We start from the raw sequence: 23396 nt of genomic DNA, 5'->3' as shown, positions 1-23396 counted from the left end.
TACAGTGTATTGGTTCCAAGGCAGAAGAGTGGTAATGGCTAGGCAATGGGGATCAAGTGACTTGCCTAGGGAGCTGGGAAGTGTCTGAGGCCAAATTTGAACGTAGGACTTCCCATCCCTAGGCATGGCTCTCAATCCACTGAGCTACCCAGCTGCTCCCTCATTTCTCTTTTCTTTTTTTCTCCTCAAGTTTTTTTTTTTTAAGCCTAGGGATTCCTTGATGTTACTTCATCAAGGTCATTCATTCAAAATCAAAGGAATGCAAGATCAGGTTTACTCAAAACACTCCATAACTTGGTCAGCCTTTGAAGTTGCAATATTGCTATAGGTAAGTAGAGTTTCAAAGAAACAAATTATTTTCTACAAAATCAAAGAATTTCTGTGGATTCTATAAGGACTGGTGGATATTTAACTTATCCATTTAGAGATAATGTATATGGAAGTAGATACAAGATATATCATGCTGGGAACACTGTTTGGAAACAACCAAACTAAAGAAAAGATTTATAGTTTTAAGGTCAACTTGGCTAAAGAAATCTCTTTTTTGGATTTCTGATAATTTGATGGAGAGGTGTGAAGATTAAATTTAACTCTCCCCTGATTGTGAAAATGAAATTAACTCTCCCCTTATTGTGAAGATTAAATTGTAATCCCTGCCCATTTTTAATCACCAAAAATGTAAACACCCTACTTAAAAGTTGAGTGGGGAAATCTGCCCATTTTTAGATTTAATCACCAAAGGTATAATCACTCCATTCACACTTGAGGGGGAGAGGTCTGTGACTCACATGTGCAATAGTGGGTGACGAATCAGAATTAAACTGACTGCTCCTGAGCAGTCCTAAAGCAAAAATTAAACTGTGATTGGTAGATGAAAAATTAGGGGAATGCACAAGAAGTGATACAAAAGAAAGAGTCTTTAAAAGGGAGTTACACCTTCCTGAGTGCAGTTTTTACTTGGAGTTCTACTTGGAGGGTTTTTTGACTTGGAGTTCTGAGTTTGAGTTGAGACTGGAGAAGAATCTGCTGACTGGACCTGAGACCCTATTCCCTGGTGAGGCTGTTCTTTAAATCTCTTCTTTTTGGACTGACACGTGGTAAGTGAAAAGACTGACTCCTTTCCTGGATATGTCCTGAAGAAACTAGCCTCAGGAGAGACCTACCTCTTGAGAGAGTTTTCCCCAGGGCCAGCTGAAACTAACTCTTCCTGCCTAAATTGAGCCAGGGGCTGGGAATAAATTACTTAGTGCTTAGGCTAGATATCTTACCCTATCCTTTCTCTAATTTTCTTACTTTACTCTTTCTATATTTTGTAAATAAATTATAAATAAATCTATTTGGAATAAATTAAATTCCTGGTGACCCTATTTTAAATATAATCCAGTCCAATCTCTTTATATAATTAACCTTTTTTTTTCCCTTACAGAGGACTCACCAATGATAATGGTATCTTCATCAACTCTTGTTGGAGGATCACAAAAGTCTTCTAAGTGTATTCACTAAATCCATTCTATTCCCACTCCAATCTGTTCTCCACATGGTTGACACGCTTATATATCTAGAAAATGACTAGTTTTTATTATGTCCCTCAGCCCTCCCTCACTTTACTCAAAAATCTTCATTGGCCCCCTATCATTTCTGGTATTTAAAGCCCTTCTTTATCTGGCACTACCTTTCCTTTTCCAGTTTTATTTCATATTATTGTCCTTCACCCATTCTCCAGCCCCACTGACCTACTAGTTGTTAAGTGACTATTTCTCACCTCTGTGCTTTTACAAATAGAGCTCCCTATTCTTGGAATGCACTCCCTCCTTATCACCAGCTCTTAGAATTCCTCTCTTCCCTCAGATTACACTTTAAGTGCCACTTCCTACAAGATGCCATTGCTGATCCTCCAAGTTCTAAGTACTCTGTCCTACTTGAAATTATTTTGTTATCATTTTGTGCATACCTGACATTTATTTCTCTGTCTGCACTCTACAGTGGAATGTAAGTTGTTTGAAGGCAAAAACTGTCTTTGCTTTTGGTCCTTGTATTTTCAGCCCTTGGATTCATTTTCTGGAATAAATTAAATTGAAGAGGGGGACAGCTTGGTGGTTCAGTTCATAGATAGATAGCCATGTCTGGAGATGGGAGATAAGACATAGTCTTATCTACATTTCAGAAAAATCACCTTAGGGTTTAGATGAATGGGAGGTGAAAAGGAATGGAGAGAGATTTGTAGACCCACCAGGAGACTACTGCAAAAGGCTAGAAGTGAGACAATGAGGGCCGACAGTATCAGGTAAGTGGCTATGTATAAGGGGATGTATAGGAAATACAATGAAGATAGAAACAATAATGGATTGTTTATGTGAATGAGAGTGAGAGTCAAATATGATGGCTTAGTTGCAAGACTTGGTGACGGGCAAAATGGTGGTTCCCTCAATAGTATTAAGGAAGTTGGAAAGACGAAAGGTTTCTGGGGGAAATATAATGAACTCTGTTTGGCTATGTTAAGTTTGAGATGTCTATGGGATATCCAAATCAAGATGTCTAAAAGGTAACTGGTAATGTGAGACTAGAGCTCAAAACAAACTAGGGTTAGATTTATAGATCTGGGAATTGTCTACTTAGAACTGATAATTCAGTACATAGATGCTGATGAGGTCACCAAACCAGAAAGCATAGACTAGGGAGAAGGGAAGAGGGGCCAGGATAGAGCCTTGGGAAATGAAGAACAATTAAAGGAGACAGAATAGTCAGACCACATGGAAGAGAGCCAGGAAAAAGCAGGTCCCAAAAACCTAGTGAAGATGGTTCCATTGCCAAATATGCAAATTGGTAAAGAAGGAACAAAACTGAGAAAAATTCCCTAGATTTCATTGGTAACTTTCAAGAATGCAGTTTCAGTTGATGAGGTTAGAAGCCAAATTGTGGCAAATTTGGAAGAAGGAGGTGAAAATAGCAGATGTAGATGATTTTCTCAAAAAGTTTAGCCAAGAGAATGAGAAATATAGGAAGTTGCCTATCCAGGGTTAAGGTTAGAGAAGGCAAAGCAGAACAGAAAGGGCCATTCAATAGACAGTGAGACTCTGAAGATCAGAGAATGAATTTGGATGAAAGTAAATTCAATCTGCTGGAGAAGGTGGGAGGGGTTCAGGTCAAAAGTGCAAGTAGAGGATTTAGCTTTGATAAGGAAAAGGGACTCTTCTTCATCCAAATGTAGATTAAAGAAGGATTCAGTGGAAGAAAATGTCTGAATTGTGTGGGATGAGGGAAAGTGAAGAAGGGGAGATCTCAGCAAATAGTCATGTTTTTTTTTGGTCATGTTTGTGGTAAAGTCCTCAGTTTAGACAGAAAGAGAAGATGTGCAATGGGAACCTGGAGGACAGATGAGAAAGTATTGTGAAAGAGAATTTAAACTTTTTGTTTATTTTAACTTAATCAATAACTTGGAGTCCCCTGCCTTTCACACTTACTTAGTCATTAACACTTAGTTAGAACTAAAATACCACAAACACTGCCCCCTTCAACCCTCAGCCCCTTCACCCTCCACCTCACCCACAGAGCTAGGCAAACTGGGAGACTATGACAGGTTCCTGAAATGTGATAGATCAGACCATAGTGAAAGGAACTAGAAACCAGAGAGATGGGAAGTAATGTGGAGAAAACTGATTATAAAAGCCAGCCAAGAACATTCTGAGTCCTTTTGCTGCCTTGGTAGCTCTTGCTGAGGGAGGACTTTTGCGTTGATGTCTGTGTTGGACTTCTGCATTGGAGGAATTCTGTGTTGGTGGCTTGAGGAGTTCAGCTACATTGGCTCTCTTGGGTTGAGGAGACCCTGGCTGCAGACACTGACCTTTTGGCTCTTCTCCTGTCTTTGGTGGGACATTTTGGTGAGGCACTCAAATTCAGCCTTAGTTAATTTAGCTAGGCAATATCTTCCAACTCCTTCCTACATTTCCCCCTTTACTATCTATCTCTACCTATTATAATAAAGCTACTAAAGCTACTAGCAGTCTTTTGACTTAAGAGAAAATTTTTATAAACAGCAACCACAACAATTTTTAAAATTCTTATATTTGTCAAACCCATTTAAATTATTACAGTGTGAAACAGCCACTGTGAGAAGCGAGATAGCAAACTGATTGGGGAGGAATAGGACAGTTGCCTTGATGCAGTCAAGTCACAGCTGATATTACAAAGCATAAATTCTAAACTACTGGGTGACTTTAAGAAGGCCAGAGGGACTGAGTATAGGCCAAGCTGAGTGATTACAGAGTTTCTCCAACAAACTCCTTGATGTTATCTCCCAGTTTTTCACCATTGTTCACATTACTTTGATCCTATGTTTGCTACACAAGGAGCAGATGACTTCCTGTAGTCACAAAGGACTTTGGAGGTATGAGGACTAGTTTGGGGGGGGGGGGATATGTTGTTCATATACAATTTAACAGGAAATACAAAGTCTAAAGGAAATTAAGACTACAAGGCTATAATATTGTTGAACGTGAGTTGTTCCATCCCTTTCTCTATTCCAGTATTCACTTCTCTTTTCATACTGGGCTTTGATTTCAGGTTTTGAGTTCCTCAAAAACTATTTCAGTTACATGCTACAACTTAACTTTTCTTCCAGTGTTTCACAAGATAAATATTACAGCATATATATTTTGACTGGAACAAACTTATCACTTTGCAACACAATCTCCTATCTCTGAGTGTTCAAATACATGTTAGATTTCCTACTAACTCCTTTTCAGGAAAAACTGAATCAATGGCTATCTTAATATTCAACTTAATTTTTCTCCTCTCCACCCCACCTCCTCAATCCTTTAAAAGTCTCTCTGTTTCCTTGTATTTCAGTTTGCCTTTGCAGAACAATTGAGTAACAAGGATCTTCATCTTGCAAGATGGTTTGTGGATTAAATATTTTTCTAGCCACATCAACTATTTCAAAAAAATCCAAATTTAATATTCAAGAAACTGTCTATAAATTTTCCCAATTTACTGTTTTTCTTTTAATCTTAGCTACATTAGTTTCATGTGTACAAATCCTTTTTAATTTAATGGACTGAAAATTGTTCATTTTACATTTCACAATGCTTTCTATCTCTTGTTTATTCATAAATCCTCCTATCCATAAATCTGATAGGCAATATGTTCCCTGTTTTTCTAATTTGCTCATATTCTTCTAATATGCTTTCTTAATGCTGAGGTCATGCAACCATTTTGATCTTAACTTGGTAAATGGTATATCAGTCTATATCTAGTTTCTTCCAGACTGCTTCCCAGTTTTCTCAAAATTTTTTACCAAATAGCGACTTTTTATCCCCAAAACTTGGATCTTTACTTTTGTCAAACACAAGGTTGCTATTGTTTTTTCAACTGTTTGTTGTTTCTGTTCTGATCCACTGATCTGTTTTTCTATTTCTTAGCCAGAACCAGATAATTTTTGATAATTATTGCTTTATAATATAGTTAAAAATCTAGTTTTGCTCAAACTCTTTCCTTAACATTTTTCATTATTTCCTTTGATACCCCTGACCTTTTGTTTTTTCAAATGAACTTTGTTATTACTCAGATAGAGGCCTCATATCCAAAATAAATGAGAATTTTGTCAAATATATAAGAATATGGGTCATTCTCCAATTGATAAATGGTCAAAAGACATGAATAGACAGTTTTTGGATGAAGAAATCAAAGTTATATATGCATATAGGAAAAATGTGTGTAAATAATCATTAAAAAAAACAACCAAACAAACCCTTACCTTCTTCTTTAGAATCAACACCGTGTATTGGTTAAAAGGCAGAATAATGATAAAGACTAGGCAATGGGAGTTAAGAGATTTGCCCAGGGTCACAGAGTTAGGAGGTGTATGAGGTCAAAATTTGAACCTAAGACTTCTTGTCTACAGGCCTTGTTTTCCACACACTGAGCCAAATGTCTTCTTTAATGGGTGTGAGGGGTAAGGAAGGGAAAGAAAGTTAACTAGGTATTTTAATGAAACAAACTAAAATATTAAAATTTTAAAAAGTTAATATCCTTAATAGTCTACAGATGTAAAATGTGCTTTTAAAAAAATTCTCTAGGGTTTATCCTGTGCTTAGCACAGCACCTGGCACATGGTAGATGTTTAATAAATGCTTATTGACTTGGCTTAATAAATGCTTGTTGACTGAGGCAACGTCTGTTCTTTAGAATCAGAGACAGCTACTATCTAGGCAAATACTGTACCATATATAACTCATGTCTTTTTGTTTAACAAGCTTCTCTTGACTCCATGCCATCTAAATATATCTCTTTAATTACTCCCCATTACCAATTTCCCTAACAATATGGACATTAATATCTGTAGTACATATTGTAAATGCATGATATTCCGTCATTTAATTCAGGGAATAAATCAAAGGTTTCTGGACTTGGAGCCTTAGATTCTTACTTGGCCATGAGTTTACTTATGGGATGTTGACCACTCTGGACCCATTTCATCATGTGTAAAATAAAAGTGTTGGACTAAAGATTTTTTGTGGTACCTTCCAGTTCTGACATTCTATGCCCTTATTCAGTATATGTTTAATGACAACTACCTCAGGTTTTGTCATAGGTCATAAAATCCAGACAACAGAAATAATGTCTGGAGATTCTTTGTAAAGCACCATATAAAGTTTTCAACATATGCTTTTGGATGATTAATGGATGACATTAATTACTAGAACCAAACACTCCACTGCTCCTAAGTATCAGGAAAACTCATGAAGAGCTTACAATTTTTCAATCAGGCAAAGTGAAATGCTCCACTTTTAAAAAGTAATTCTTACAATTCCTTCTGAAGAAAATAGTTATGTCTTAAATGTGTCCTGGTGTGTGGGAAAGAACATTGTATCATATCACCTTCATTCTTTCCTTTAAGTTATACATAGAAAGTCTAACTCAAAATGGGGGGTAGGGATAAGAGATCAAGTCATCGTCATTCATTAGCAGTAATTTTTTCAGTCAGATAAACTAGTTGGACATTATGGGTAAATGATAGTCCTGGTAAGATTCAATGGGTTGAAAACAAATTAAGTCCCATCAGATATAAGATCACAGATTCAGCACTTGAGGAGAATTTAAAGTTCATTTAATTCAAACATTTTACATCATTGCTGCCTAGATGAATATGCCAAATTCCAGACTATATTAACCAAATAAAATGATGAAATATAAGAAGACATGGGGAACAAAGGATTATTTATTCTATGAAAAATATGGTATTGCCTTTAATTATGAAAGTTTCTAATACAAAAAGACTGGACAGAAATAGATAAATGAGAGTAGAATTCTTCAGCTGCTATGAATGGATGAAGTTTTTTCATCCTGAAGCTTCATGGAAAAAGCATTGGCTCAAGAATCAGAAGACTTAGGCTACAGTCCTAGGGTGATACCATCTACCATTGTATCTTGGGCACATAATTTGATCAATTACTAAACATTCACTAAGTACTACTATATGTCAGGCTCTGTGCTGAACACTGAGGTTACAAATAAAGGCAAAAGAGAGTCCTTGCTTTCAAAGAGTTCACAATCTAGTAGGGGGGACAACAGGCAAGAAACCACATACAAATAAGATATATACAGGATAAACGGAAGATAATCAACAAAGGGAAGGAACTAGTATTAAAGGGTATCAGTAAAAATTTCCTTTAGAAAGTGTGATTTTTGACTGGTACTTGAAGAAAGCCAGGAAAGCCAGGAGGTGGTGATGAGGAGGGAGAGAATTCCAGGAAAGAAGGACAGAATCTTTCTGGGACTCAGTTATGGATGAAGAATAAACATCTTACAGACAAGGAAAATGGACTGCCTCTGATTCCTCTGATGATCCTCCGAGCCCAATGTTTCTCTACTCACTCTATGATATCTTGAAAAAAAGTAGTTATAAAAAATAGACTTAATGTATGATAATAGTGATGCCAATTTGTCAACAGTATTTATTAACCACATCTGTACTTGTACAACTACAGGACTACATTTTTGAAGGAGTTACAAAGGAAGAAGATCCAATATTCCTTATGAACTCTTGAGAAAAGATTGGAGGGGATGAGGAGTTAAAATAGGATTCCTACAACTCTGGTTGTAAGAAAAGAGATCTTGCAAAAACTAGTCTTTAACCTACAAATGTATGAAACAGGATGGGGAAGAGATGGGGAGGGAAGCTCTTCTAATTATCTGATAAAATGATAACAACATTCAAAGCCAGGAGCAAGTACTCTTAATATCTATAAACTGTGTATAAAAAGATCACCTCTATTTTTAGTGCTGCCCAAGTTCAGTATCCATTTCATTTTCCATTTTTGTCTTTTGTTTTACTGCTATTTCCACCCCTTCTACTGATTAAAGTAGTTAGGTCCTTTTGCTAAGACCCAGATTCTACATAATAATCCTCTCTTCATCTACAAACAACTGTAATACAATCCAATGATATGAGGGGATTGTGAAACTACTTTGCCTTCCAACATTACTACTAAAGATGCCATGCAAAAGTTGGGTAAAATGAAGGCAAGTTTTTATATTTTAGTATGTAAGAATTCCTTTTCTTTCCAGTCATTTTAAAAAAATCCTTACCTTCCATCTTCCACATTTGAACTCAGGACCTTCTGTCTCTGGGCCTGGCTCTCAATCCACTGAGCCACCCAGTTGCCCCCCTTGCCAATTATTCTTTAAATATCCATCCTATTTCTTCCCAACTAGTCCTTAAATATCTTCCTGAGACTACTTTAACACTAACAAATTTCATGAAAACACATGGACTTTTAGAATCCCAAGGAAGTCTGTGCAGATATGTCTTATGTAAAACATCATCAAATAAAATATAGTAGTATCAAAGGAGAATTAAATAGGGAAATGAACTTTTAAAGATTCAGTTGTGAAGTCAATGAACTGTTTGTACTCGTGAGAGCACAGTTTTCTGTTTTGAGTGTTTTCAATAACAACATTATTTAATTGGTCAACCTTCTTGAGTTTTCAATCTGACCCCCGCCCCCACCCCCATTCACATCCTTTCCCATGGCTTATTTTCCAAAGGGATTGTTTTCAGCTCATCCAGAATTTATCAAGTTGATAGTAAGAAAATACATATATGTACTATGTATGTATATAAAATACACACACAGAGAAACACACACAAAAAAAATTTCTGGTATGTATCTATCCCTAAAACCATATGTTTCTTTTCTGCCTTAAATGCTTCTTGCATAATAAAGGAATATTGTAAGCAGATCTTCAAATAACAGAAACAAGTTGGAAGTACCATGGCTGACAAACTACAGAACTTTGGCTCCAGAATAGCCATGTTGAAATCAACATTAAGCACTCTGGAGGCACATGCTTAAACAGGAAAAAGTGATGCTATGTGTTACATGAAAGGGATAAAAGGGATTATATTTATTTTTGCTAGGTTTTATTGGTACCTTTTGTCTTTATGTCACTGACATTTCAATCCTTCCCCCTCTCCACCTCCATAAAACTCTTGTCTAGCAATGGCAACAACCAAAACAGCCAAGCAAAAACATCCAATACGGAAACCGCCTTTAGCAATGTATACACTATTCTGTTCTAGTAACACTCCACCCCTCTATTATCAGGAAATACGTTTTATTCTCTGTTCCTTTGTTTAAAAAAATACAATTGATGTGAATAGGTATGAAAGCAATTTTTCAGAATAATGGTTGGCAGAATAGGATTTTTAATTGTTTCCAAACCTAACATTTATTGGTAACCACCACTTTGTGTAAAAAGGACAAAGGGCTACTTTAAAAAAATAACAGATTTTTTAGAGATGTAATTCTAAGTTAGATTTATGGGAAATGAGCTACATTGTATTTCCACTATATTTCTAATTACAGGAGTATATTATATATACATACAGGAGATAATGCTACTCAGCTTCCAAAACTGGTGGTTTTCATTTATTCACTTTCTACCTTGTAACATTTATGTCTTCTCATAAAGGAAAGTCACACTGGGTAAAAATAACCAGGTACAGGAGACATTTCAGGCCAGGTGAAAACAGGTTTCTGATTTCGTTCTCAATGCATCCTGGTATAGCAGAAAAATTCAGTATATACTAGAAAGATTTGACATCACAACACTGAGCTTCGTTGCTACCAAGTGACCTTGAGTAAATCTCCTTAAACTCATTGCATCACAGTAATGCTCACCCTGTCTACTTCATGGTGCTGGGAGAAAAGCACTTTATAAACTGTAAATAAATGTACAAATGTGAGCTTTTAATTTTTTCTCGAACCCTTACCTTCTGTCTTAGAATTGATTTCAAGGCCAAAAAATGATAAAGGCTAGGCAATGAGGGTTAAGTGACTTGTCCAGGATCACAGAGCTAAGAAATATCTGAGGCCACATTTGAACCCAGGTCCACCCAGATTCAGGCTTGACTCTCTCCCACTGTCCTATCCAGCTGCCCCAGCTCTTAGTTTTAATGCAACTAACTACATATGCACAAGACTAGGAACTCATTCTTTCTCTTCATACCCACAATTATTATCACTATATATGTATATCAGTAATAGAATAATAATAACAGCAAAAAAAAATAAGAGTATTTATGCAATGCTTTAAGGTTTATATAGCATTTTACCTGTTATCTCCTCTAATCCTCACAATAATCCTATAAGGAAAATGCTATGATTGTCCCTATTTTAGAGATGAGACTGAGAAGTTTGTCCATGGTCGGCTACACAGTGGGCAGCCTTAGAGGCTAGAGTCAAACTCAGGACTCCAAGCACAGCACTCTACCCACTGCACCACCTAGTTGCCCTAGCAATATTCTAACAGCCAAAGTGGCTATGTGCTATACAATATATTAATAATTTATAAAGTAAACATATTTATCCTTTCTAATAATTAATGTTTCTGTATCTATCTTAAATGCCATTCAACTCATTAATTTAGTAAATATTGACTGCTTGAATTTACAAACAATTGATAACTATTTATTAAGAGAGCTAGGTAGCACAGCAGATAAAGTGCTAGACCAGCAGTTGGGAAGACTTGGGTTCAAAATCTGAGCACAGATACTTTTTAGCTGTGTGACCCTGGGCTAGTCACTTAACCTCAATTGCCTAGTCCTTACTTCCTCTGCCTTAGACAGGAGGTAAGAATCTTTAAAAAGTCATTTATTAAATTATGTTTAATAGTTTTAATTGAATTGAATATCAATTAATTTAATTTACTAATTTAAAAGGAGCTATGCTAGTTTTTAGGGATACAAAGAGAAAAGTACAACATTCTCTGCCCTCAAGCAGTTTATATTTCAGCAAGGGAAAGAATACATATATTTATCGTTCAGTCCCTTTCATTATGTCAGACTCTTCATGATTCCATTTTCATGGCAAAAAAATAATGGAATGTTTTGCCATTTCTGTTCAGCTCATTTTATAGTTGAGGAAACTGAGGCAAAAACAGTTAAGTGACTTGCCCAGCATCACACAGCTAGGAAGTGTCTGAGGTCAGATGCCTTTCTGACTTCAGGTCTAGTGCTCTATCCACTGTGCCACCTAGCTGCCCTTATAAATATAAGTATATAAATATATGTGGCAATAGAAAAGAGATACTTAACTTCAAGTCCATGAACTTGTTTTTTGAAAAAATTTATATATATAATATATATGTGCTGATAACTTAACCATACTTCAATATAATGTTTCTTTTACAATCCTTTGTGTTTTTCTTTTGTACATTTAGAAACTCTTTCTGAGGAGAACCTAGGCTTTACCAGACTCCAAAGAGGTCCATAGTACACAAAAAGATTAAAAACTCAAGGGAGAAGTTAGTACTCTTTCAATAACAATAAAAATTCTGAATTGCATACCAAAAGAGGAAATCAATTTTTTTTTCTCCCACAACTGGATCCTTTCAAGTACTTAAGGTATCACTGGAATAACTCCTGAAATAATCAAGTTAGACAGTTTAATAAAAAAAAAAAAACAACACACAGAACCTCTCCATGATGTTTCTATTTGTCCATGTGCTTCCCTACCTCTAAACACACATGCTGCACCCTTAATGATAATGCATTTGTGTTAATATATGAATTTTGGGTGTGTCATTCAATGCTATTATACCAAAAAACTGGTTCATACCTCGTACAGCCCTTCCTACAGGTACATAATATTAGTGGAAAGGACCTTAGAGGCTTCCAATTCAAACATTCTCATAAGAAACAGAGGCAGTAAGAGGATAACTGACTTGCCTCAGTTAACTGAGCCAGTATCTTAATTGGTGGGATATGAGCCCAGGTCTTCCTGACTCCACATCCAATACCTATGTGCAATATCATGTTGCCTCCCTAATAAAGCTGCATAACTTGCCAACAACATTCACACATTTATATGTCTCTCTGAATAAATCTTTGACTAAAACTGCCATGTATCTGGTTGACTTTTTAAATATCAAAATAGCAGTTCTGGTGTTAAAGTGAATCAGTCAGTCAACCAACACCGATTAAGTGCCTACTATGTACTCAAACAGAGGCAAAAGACAGTCTGCTTTCAAGGATCTCATAACCTAACTGGGGAGAGAACACACAAACAACAATGTACACACAAGACAAAACTGGAAATAATCAACAAAGGGAAGGCACTGGTATGAAAGGGGATCAGGAAAGGATTTCCATAGAAGGCAGGATTTTAGCTGGGATTTGAGGAAATCTAGGGAAGCCAGGCGAGGGAGATGAGGAAGGAGAGAATTCCAGGCATAAGGGACAGTCAGTGACAATGTCTTGGACCACCTTGTCTGAGAAACTTTCTAGGAGACCAGTATTCCTAGATGGCATCATACCTAGCAAGGGAGGAAGGGGGAGTTGAAGGGGCATAATATGTAAAAAGAGTGGATGTGATAGGGGAAGGTTTTGAAGGACTTTAAATGCCCAATAGGACTTTATATTTGATCCTAGAGATGATATTTAAGAAAGACTTCTCTAAGTAGGAAGGGGAAATCAAGGGATAGATTCTGAAGCTTGTTTTTATTCTTTTTTTTCATCACTGGTTAGGATCTGAGCTAAATTTTCTTCCAATCTATGAAATGGGCAGAAAAATGCTTAGCTTTAAAGAATTAAGAGAAGCAGTGTGTGTAACTAAGTGAACAGAGAGTTAGCCTTAAAGACCTACATTTGGCTCCTGATATATATTGGCTATATGACCCCAAATAAGTCATTTTCCTAGACAACTCTCTCAAGTCAAAATGAATACATGAAAAAGAGGATGATATCCATTGACAAAATAGAGGAGCATGGAATAGTTTACCTGTCAGATCTATAGATAAGGGAAGAATTTATGTCTAAATGAGATATGGAGAACATAAAAAGCTTTTGTACAAACAAAATGAGAGCAATCAAACTGGAAAAAAATTTATAGTAAGGAAGAGGTTTTTAACCATTTTTGTATCATGAACCTCTTTGGTATGATGGTAAAGCCTATGGACCCCTTCTCTAAATGTTTTGAAAAAAATGAAGGAAATGGAAATTTTCAGGTAGAGATTAGTGAAAATAAAAATGCCATTCTCTACCCTCCCACACCCCTTAAATTCATGGACTCCCTGAAATCTATCCAAGAAGGCCTTGGGATTCCCAGGTTAAATCTTTGTTCTAAACCTAAACATGACAGAGAAGGTTCCAACCTGCTTTGGTAGGAGTTTCCTCATCTAAAAGTTCTCTATATCAGTGAGATGACAGGTCCAGTCCCTATCCCCTATAAAACTTTTTGAGTTCATCACATGAAAGGCTCTAAATGCAGCAGAGAGAGACTGTTTTATTACTTGGCTAGGATTCAAATAATTTTTTTTGATCCAGAAGGAAAGAGCCAAAGCCTATAATTTTGTTTTGCACTGCTCTCCTGTTTTAGGTACACACTGGTTTTAAGAACTCTCATGTTTTAAGTGCTTTAGAAATCTTACAGATACCCTAAGGGAGAGTTATCTTAGCCCTTCTGACCTGGCTTCACCGGGTGGAAAAACAGCTCATAATCACACAGCACAGCTGGGAAGAAACTCTTTGCAGTGCTGTCCCTTGGGCTGTCTTCCCTAATCAATTGTTATGGCTCATTTGCAGTAATTAATGAAAAAAAAATTTTATCAACCAGGGAAATGGAAAAACCTTTCTGGAAACATTCAGCTTTTAAAGATATCAAGAACAACAATACTTAGCCAAAATGAGGAAATTGCATCAATACCTAATAAGTGATGCAATTAGAAACCACCAAAATTAATCTATTAAAAGCAATCTTTAAAATGATCTAGGTGAAGAAGTTCATCACAGAAAGGTGTTAGGCTCTAGGGAAGCCCCAACTTGAAAGGCAAATAGCTATGTGGAGAAGGCAAGAGAGGCACCACCTCCCCATAATTGGTAGTCATTCCTTGGGCCATAAAGGAGCATCAAGATGTAGACCTTGGTGGTCTTGCTTTGACCTGATGGTAAGAGCAAGTCTTGGGTGTGGGTTGTGGTACAGTTATTGAATGAGTGAAGTAAAATGGTGGGTGAAGAGGGAGGAAAGAAAAAGTAGTTTAACTGAGTCAGTGGCCTTTGTAAGAAAAAGAGCCTGGATATATGAGGAAAATGAGGATGTGTTTAGTAGTAACTTGGAAGTATGGACATCTAGAGTATGGGGATTGCACATGGATTTGTAAGAATGTAGAATGAATATAGGGTTGGTGAAGATTGGCCCCATTTTACTGGTGTTTCACATCTTGAGGATGACTATGGCTCTAAGTTTTAGTGTTTTTTTCATAGAGAGATTGGAAGATTTTGAGAGCTGTGATGACCATGTTCTGGCCAATGTAAATATGGGACTGCCATAGTTCTGAAATTCTCCTACAGCAGGAAGAAACCATGGAGCCTGGAGAGGAGAAAAGATTCTGTCAGAAGTTGGGAGAACTTCTTATAGAAGGAGCTGCACTTAAGGGCCAACTTCACAACTTGTAGCTTTGTACACAAAAGACCAAATCTGAAAAGTGTCTCCAACATAATCTGAATATTAAACATAATCTAAAGATGTGGTATTAAATACTAAGGTAGATAAGATGAAGTCTCAGACTGCTCAGATATATTTTAATTTCCTTCCAAGAGAGACACTTGTCTTTCCCTTAATTCACAGGGTAGGATTTCTCTGATAAGCACCTGATGGTTGATAGCAGAATAAAGTGATGACAGGTGCTTTTCCTAAAGCTGGGGATTTAAGTCTTTGGACAAAATATGACTTTCAAAACCTATTAAATGTGGCTGACATTCTAAAGTTATTGCAATCTGCATAAAAGTCTCATGGTACCCAAAAAGAGAAAAGGTAAAAAGAATACAAAATTCACCTAATGCTCTCTAGTGACCCTTCAATCAGCTAGAGGAATGAAAACCTTGCTTCCAAGAAAGATTTGAATCTCACCTTGGTCCCTGTGAAGGCCAGGGAACATGAAGTCTTTTATAACATGGAATGAAATCCTTTCAGTTGACATGACCCTTAGCAGAATGCAACCTCAAAGCACACTCACTGCAATAATTTCTATTTATGGGGCTCCCAGGATGAGACAAGGAAAGTTCCATGGATCAGCCCCATGGCACTATTTCATGTCTACTCTGATAGAAGAAGCTTACATAAGTGTCATCAAAGTCATTTATGATCATAGAAAAAAGGAAAAATAATCAAAAGCCTTACCTCTTTCTCTATCTTGAGCAGCTTCTTTACAGCCACTTCCTTGTCTTGTGATATCCATCTGGCTCGATAAACACTCCCAAAACTCCCTCCTCCGCAGTTTTCGAAAAACTGCAAGTCATCAAATTTAATTTGCACAAAGGAAGCACCGAGAGACGACATCTCATAATGACAAAGTATTATACCTCCACAAAATCTGCAAAGACAAGAAAAAGAGTCTACTTAGTGAACATCCTATTAGAATAGCCTCAGAACACTATTTTAGATAATATAGTATGTCCTTGGGAATTCTGAGGGTACCATGTTAACTAAAGAATGAGAAGGACAAGAAATGAGCCTGTAGATGTATGTTTTTTTTTTAATCAAAACAAAACTCACCCTGGCAGCCTATGAAAAATTAATAACAAAAACAAAAAAGCTCATTCAAACTTTGAAACACAGCTGCCTACAAAGAAATGGCTCGGATTTCCTCCACAGCAGATTTGTTAGCCACACTTCCTGCACAGACACACACACATGGAGGAGCTCTGTGAAAAGGCTAGTGTGTCACCAGGTCTATCATGAAGCCCTGACAAACTGGAAGCGTGCTTTCAATTGCAAGCTTGCATAGCTGTTCTGGAATCCAAAGCATGCCATCTCTCACTGTTGTGATCACTTTACACAAAATATACACTGCCTAAGCAACTGAACATCTTGGCAAAATTACAGCCCAAACTCGGCAAAACTGAACTTGCAAAGAGTGAATTTGCTCAAGAGGATAAAAGCAACCTTTCAGTTACAAAGATGCTATAAAGCTGGTCAAAAGTTTTCCATAAGTATCTCCCGGGTCTGTATACTATAGCAAAGCTTAATTAAAGAGCAGAATAGTTTCCCTTGATTACAGTATATTAAATCATCCAAAGAACATTGCCAAGAATGAATCTTATGGTTGTTAAAATTTTTATTATGTTTGTTGCCAAAGGAACAGAGTACCCCGCCCATAGATTGTAACAGTGATACCTTCTGTGGTCTCTGAAGTTTTACTACTGCCCAGGTACATAAATGTTACTACTGAACGAACGGTGACAGCATCGCTGGACCCACATACAAGTGATGACAGCTTAAAACTTTGGGATATGACAGTTTTGCTGATGTGAGATGGCAGAAATATCATCTTTGAAAGCAAGCAAAAAGCATTGCCTGATTATGTGCCCAGATCCTCCAGACTCTTAATGTAGAACAGACTAGGAAGCCAACGTTAGGAACACTGGGGCACTAAAGTAAACAGGTCTCAGGTGTGAAATCAAATTTAGAGTTAAGATCACGCTTAGGTAGGGTTTGGTTTTTTCTTTCTCCGGTATGTTTGAGAACACAGTAAAACAAAATTTTGAATATTTTAAAATCTGTCTACTATGAACTTAATCAGAAATGACTATAATTCCTTACTTTTATCCCTAATGAACTATGATGACTTTTTTGCTTCAAGAGAAAAAAGTTACAGCAACAAAGGAAGACAACATAAAAGTTAGATTATGGTTAGTTGGGCACTGGAATTGGGAGACAATCAATCAATACACATTTATTAAGTGTCTTCTATGTCCCAAGCACTAGAAGATACAAAGAAAAAAGTTCCTTAATAAAAATGAAACCACTGCTGGAAAAATTGCCTCATATCCCAATGAATGATTTCTTCACTTAAGAATAACTACTGAAATTGAATTGCTGCTGGAGGAAAAACTGGTAAGACAACTGAGACAGAATGGGTTAATGAGGGAAGTTGAACTCATTTCCTGGAGGTCTTCTTTAAGAGAATAGTTACTCACTTGCTCAGGAACATTTTAACTAGCCTAGAAGCAAAGGTATGTACCTAAGCTCCATTCAGTTCAAAAATTCTATAAAGATCATCACTAATCTATCCACATTTCCAAATATTTTAGATCAAATCCCCAAGTATTCCTACTTGACTTTGGAAAAGTTGAACATTTTTTTTTAAATGCCTCCTGCCACCTCCAGAAAAAAAGAAATACACAGGTTGAAAAGACAAGAATTTGGTATTCTGTTCTATCTGCTCAACAAGTTCTGGAGGGGGGGAGACCATGTCCTATATGTCTTTGTAGTTCTCACAAAGCCAAATAGAACCTTGCACACAATAAGTATTCATTTATGTATATATTCAATAAATAAATTTATTTTTCATAGATAGGAAAGCTTCACCATGCCAGAGGAAGAGATGGGGAAAGAAGAACTAGCTTTTCAAGTTGTTCTGAGTTTTAATTAAAGAAATATCTATTAATCAGCAACCTTTTATAAGGCACTGTTAGGCTCTGTGAGAAAAGAAGGCAACATCATATGATGAATAGAATGCTAGACTTGGAACTAGGGATAATTGGATTCAAATCTTTCCTCTGATACTAGCTGTTCACAGGCAAAACTTTTAACTATGAAGTTTCATTTTCCTCATCTACAAAATGGAGCTATTAAAACTCATCTAACAGATTTGTTTTAAAATCTAGAAGTCCTTTGCAAACCCTAAAGTACTATAAAATGTCAGCTAGAAGCATATTAAGATATAGATCTTGCCCTGAAGGAATTTATAATCTTGACTGCTCATAGTGGAAATTCCTGATAATACCTTCTTAAAAAAAAAAAAAAAAACCTTACCTTCCGTCTTAGAATCAATACTGTTTATTGGTTCCAAGGCAGAAGAGTGGTAAAGGCTAGGCAATGGGGGTCAAGTGACTTGTCCAGGGTCACACAGCTAGGAAGTGTCTGAGGTCAAATTTGAACCCAGGACTTCTCATCTCTGGGCCTGGCTCTCAATTCACTGAACCACCTAACTGCCCCCAATACCTTATTCTTCATGATAAAAGATAATTTAAAAGCATGATTTTAAATTCAACAACTACTAATTTGTTAAGTTACCTGAATACATATGGAAAATATTATCTAGGTCATTGCCAGGTTATTTAAGAATACTTTGGTTTTTGCCTTTTTCTCTTTGACATTCTGTTAAAATAGTGGAAAGAGGAGAAGACATTTTGCTGGCAAACCTAGAAGTACCTCATATATAAAATCACTGATTACCAAAAATTGATATATATGTGAGTGACTTTTCAAAATGAATAAATGTTGTAAAATGGAGAAAAAAATCCCCCATCTTTCCTGTCTTATAATTGAAATGAGTACATGCATTCTATCAGTTGGTTGATTTTTTTAAAAAGTTGTCAGGTATTCATTTTCTTGTTTTTACTTAGGTTTATGTAAATAGTACACATTCTTGTTAAGGACCCAAACTTACAGTCTCAAATCGAAATAAAGGCAAATCAGTTAAAAGAGTCTAAAAGGAGTTCATTCATTTTCCCTGAGAGTCATTTCCCACAACATATTTTACTTTCTCCACTTGCTTGAATACTATAGCCTTTTTTTTTTAACCTAATTAGTAAATGGCCCTTGCAGGGTATTTCTCCAAGAAACAAAATTCTTGAAGGTATTTTGTCTTTCTGGGCATGAACAATTATCAAACAGGGCTTACTCACTTCTAGGAAATGGACAGGGAGAGAAGGATCACATTCTTAACATAGGCACAATAGTCACACTGGAGAGGAGGTACCTTTATGTCAGAGGCTGAGCCTAATTGAAGTTGTACACTGGACCTCCTGACAGGCTGAAGAAAAGATACCACCAGGACTATTTCTAACTGAGCTGTGATAAGTATTCACCAGTCAGTAACAGTGGAAGATCTGGGGAGCAAGTTATTCTAGGGTAGCAGCTAATGAGACATTTATATAGTAAGATCATGGTATCAAGGGTGGTAGAGAAACAAACTACTGGGAAGGATGGACTAAGAATAGGGATGTCTTTTTCTTTACATAGAGAAATGCTTACTTGGATTTGTAAGCATTTGGAATAATAATAATTTTTTTAATTTAAAAAACTTTTTAAAAGATGTAGGAGAATTTATTAACAATAAAGCAGGAGTTTCCAAAGACATGGTAGAGTATGGGAGGCAAGGAATAGTCAAGGTTGAAGGGGTCTTGAGGGAGAGATGGGCTGATTAAAGTAAGAATGAAGGTTCAAAAAGAGGTATACTATGTGACCTGAAAGAAGCTAAGGAAGCTAGAAAGGTAGAAATGAGGAGAGTTCCAGGCATGGGGAATAATGTAAAAAAAAGTTATTTAAATAAAAATTGAATAGGTACAGATCAAGGAAATGTACAGTGAAGAGTAGGGTTAGTGAAAGAAGTTAAAGGGAATTGGCAAGAGAGTAAAATTCCAAACTTCAAGACCTTGGAGATAGTGCAATTTGGGAAACCTGTAAAAGCACCTAAAAACGGTCATTTCAAAGTGTGTGGTTGAAGCTAAAAGGTCATTAAAGTAGTGTCAAATATACCTCTACTTTATAGAAATGTAACCTTTAGCAATAAGACAAAAAAAATGAAATAAAGGAAACAAGATTTGGCATGGAGGCAAGATTTTCTTGATTTGCAGATGATCAGTGGAAGAGGTTTAGTGTCATGTAGTCAGATTTTCAGAGTAGTTATCAGCATAACTATTAAAGTCCCCCAAAATCATGGAAGGGGCTAGGATGGAGAGAAAGAGCTCAAGTCAGGTATTAAATCACTGAACAAATTGGAAGAATATTTAGAAATTGGTCAATAATACAAAAAAATTAGCAAGAAAATGTAGGATTTAACAAGAATCCAATAGGACAATAAGATCCTGTAGAGCTTGTATGATGAAGAGGAATTGTCTGAGAGCTAGAGTAGAGAACAAGAAGGATATACAATATTTCTCTTGGTCCTGTGAGTTGAGGAAAAGAACTGTCACTGCTAGAGAGAGTTATAAAGGACGTGATGTCTTCAGAGAAGTGTCAGGTTTATGTTAAAGTGAAAATATGGAATGAAATTACTTGAAAAGTTCATAAATGTAGGAGACTTTTTGACAATAAAGCAGGAGTTCCAAAAGACAGAGTAGAGTGTGCTGGGCAATGGTGGATCTTGGGGGTAGATAAACTGATTAAAATAAGAACGAAGGTTTGGGAAGAAGTAGCATAGACATGCTATGGGTAGAAATGTGGTTTGATAACAGGGATTTGGGAGCCAGTACATGAGAAGGCAAATTAATGTAGTATGTTCTTTAGGGAGAACTTAACAAATAAGATTTACAGAGATACTATGCTCCTGAATTCTTTATTAAATTTAAATTCTTGGACAATATGGATTATGCCTCCAAGACAATTTTCCTACAGGAGTGCTTTGTTATTTTGATTTAGGAAAGCACACTCTGGGGCTTAGAGCTCTTGGCTTGCAGTCTGATTATCTTGAGGGAAAAGGAAAAGGAATCAGAGCTATGGAGAGGATGTCAAGATACTTTACCACCTTTCAGACTGGTCACTATTCAGTTCATGACTGAACATCTCCAATGACAAAGAAGAAAGAAGTGTATTCCACTTTTAGAAAACTAAATGTTAGGAAGTTATTATTTATACTGAGTCTCAGCCTATTTTCCTATAGTTTTTTTTTTTCTCACTGTTTCTAATTCTGCCCTGTGGAGCTATGTAGATTAAGGATCTGTCTTTCAGATAATGATCTTGAACATAATGGAAATCAATTGCATTGTTCTTGATCTCCTACAACCCTCTTCTTCCAGAAACACAAAAAACATCTTCACTTTTGTATAGTGATCATGTCCAGTACCTTCAGCTATTCCTCAAATGACCTGATTACTAAACCACACATCATCCAAATCAAGTCAGACAAGTCAAAGAGCATTTATTAAGCACCTACTAAGTGCCAGGTATTGTGTTAAACACTGGGGATTAAAAAGAAAGGCAAAAAACAGTCCCTGCTCTTAAAGAGTTCACAGTCTGAAGGGGAAGACAGCATGCAAACAACTTTTTACAGACAAGATACATACAGGATAAACTGGGGTAATCTCTGATGGATGTCTCTAAGATAAAGTACTGGGAATGGCTTTTTATAGCAGGTGACTTTATCTGTCACTTGAAGAAAGCCAGGGAAGCTAGGAAATAGAAATGAGGAAAGAGTTCCAGGCATGGGGAACAAAAATGCTGGGAGCCTCATTTGAGGAACCAGAAGGAGGCTAGTATCTCTGAATCAAAAAGCATATGAAGAGGGGCAACTAAGTATCTCAGGGGAGACAGGAAGTCCTAAATTCAAATTTGACCTCCTAGCTGTATGCCTCTGGGTAAGTCATTTAAACCCAGTTGCCTAGCCCTTCCACCTTGGAACCAATACTTAGTATTGATTCTAAGCCAAAAGAGAAAGGCTTTTTAAAAAAGAAAGCATATGGAGGGAAACAAGATAAAGGAAGCCTAGAAAGGCAGGAAGGGGCCAGGTTATGGAAGGCCCTAGAAGAAAAAAGCAAAATCTTATATTAGAGCCTGGGAAAAACAGGGGGTTGCCAGAGTTTATTAAATAAGGCGAGGGTGGAAGGGAGAGTTAGGAAGATTAATTTGATGACTCGGCAGAGAACAAATTGGAATGAGGTGGAGAGAACAATCAGCAGACTCTTGAGGTGATGCCAGCCCCTACCAAGGTGGCTGCAGGAAGAGAGAAGGCTGTGGTGTGGGGAATAGTGATGGGGGTAAGAGAATGAGCAGCTGAAGCTTACCCCTGAGTTTTCAGCTTGGTGGCTGAATGGTGGTGCCCTTGACAGTACTATGGAAGAAGAAGGGAGCAAACTGGAGGCAGGGAAGATAATGGCTTTAGTGTTTGCCATGTAGTTAAGATGGCTATGGGGAATCCAGTTTGGGATGTCGGACAGATGAGAAACTGGAAGTCAGGAGAGAGGTTACGGCTGAAAAAGCACATCTGAGAGCTGGCTGCATAAGTATAATCACTGAACCCATGGGAGGTAATGAGTAAGTGAAATAGTACTGGAGAAGAGAAAAAGGTCCAAGACAGAGCCTCCTTCTCTGAATTCACTTCCACTTTACTCCTCTCTCTGCTCTTGTCATTCAGTGTGTCCCCATCTGGGGTTTTCTTGGCAAAGGACACTGGGTTAGTTTGCCATGTCCTTCTTCAGCTTATTTTATAAATGAGGAAATTAAGGAGAGAAGGGTTAAGTGGCTTGTGCAAAGTTGCACAAATGACCTAGTAAGTGTCTAAGGCTGGATTTGAATTCAGGTCTTCCTGACTCCAGGCCCATTGCTCTATCCACTGAGCCACTTAGCTGCCCCTATTGTTTCTTTATCTCTCCATATTCAGGAAATGGGCTGAATGGACTACTAATCTTTGAGTCAATAATACTTGGGCTCTGACCCCATCTTTGTCACCTGCTGTCTATGTGACCAGGGACATCTAGTCGAATTTCTTTATGACTCAGTTTCCTAATCTGCAAAATAAATAAGTTGTACTAGATGACCTCTAAGGTCCCTCTAAGCCCTAAATCTAGGTTCCTATGGGACTATGATTCTAGGCTATTACACTAGGAAACAAAACGAGAAATATGTTCCTGGTTGCCTCAGTTCTCTCTATGTACATACAGAGTCAGACCTTGACTGGCAGTGGTAAATGATATTTTATAGAGGAATAAAGGGAAGGTGGTGGCACAGTGGATAGAGCACTAGGCCTAGAGTCAGGAAGACCTGAGTTCAAATATGACCTTAGACACTAGTTGTGTGACCCTGAGCAGGTCACCTAACTCTGTTTGCCTCAGTTTCTTCATCCAAAAACTGAACCAGAGAAGGAAACAACAAACTCTGGTATCTTTGCCCAGAAAA

The 23396-nt window shown here is 37.0% G+C and overlaps 1 protein-coding gene across 3 annotated transcripts in view; it reads right to left on the bottom strand.

Annotated features, from left to right (window-relative positions):
• Positions 1-23396, bottom strand: part of MAP3K20 (mitogen-activated protein kinase kinase kinase 20) — a 219745-nt gene that overhangs the window by 172781 nt on the left and 23568 nt on the right. For 2 of the 3 annotated variants that reach the window (XM_007494388.3, XM_056794010.1), the window contains exon 2: positions 15678-15870. In XM_007494388.3, the coding sequence (XP_007494450.1) occupies positions 15678-15836 (159 nt within the window). In that variant the 5' untranslated portion in view covers positions 15837-15870. Of the gene's footprint in view, positions 1-15677; positions 15871-16052; positions 16224-23396 lie in introns of those variants that run through there. The other variant, XM_001368122.4, reaches the window with a different exon arrangement.

The sequence above is a fragment of the Monodelphis domestica genome, chromosome 4 (assembly GCF_027887165.1).
Source record: "Monodelphis domestica isolate mMonDom1 chromosome 4, mMonDom1.pri, whole genome shotgun sequence".
NCBI classification, from domain to species: domain Eukaryota; kingdom Metazoa; phylum Chordata; class Mammalia; order Didelphimorphia; family Didelphidae; genus Monodelphis; species Monodelphis domestica.
The sequence above is the reverse complement of the archived record's forward strand: the minus strand, read 5'-3'. Positions and strand labels throughout refer to the sequence as shown.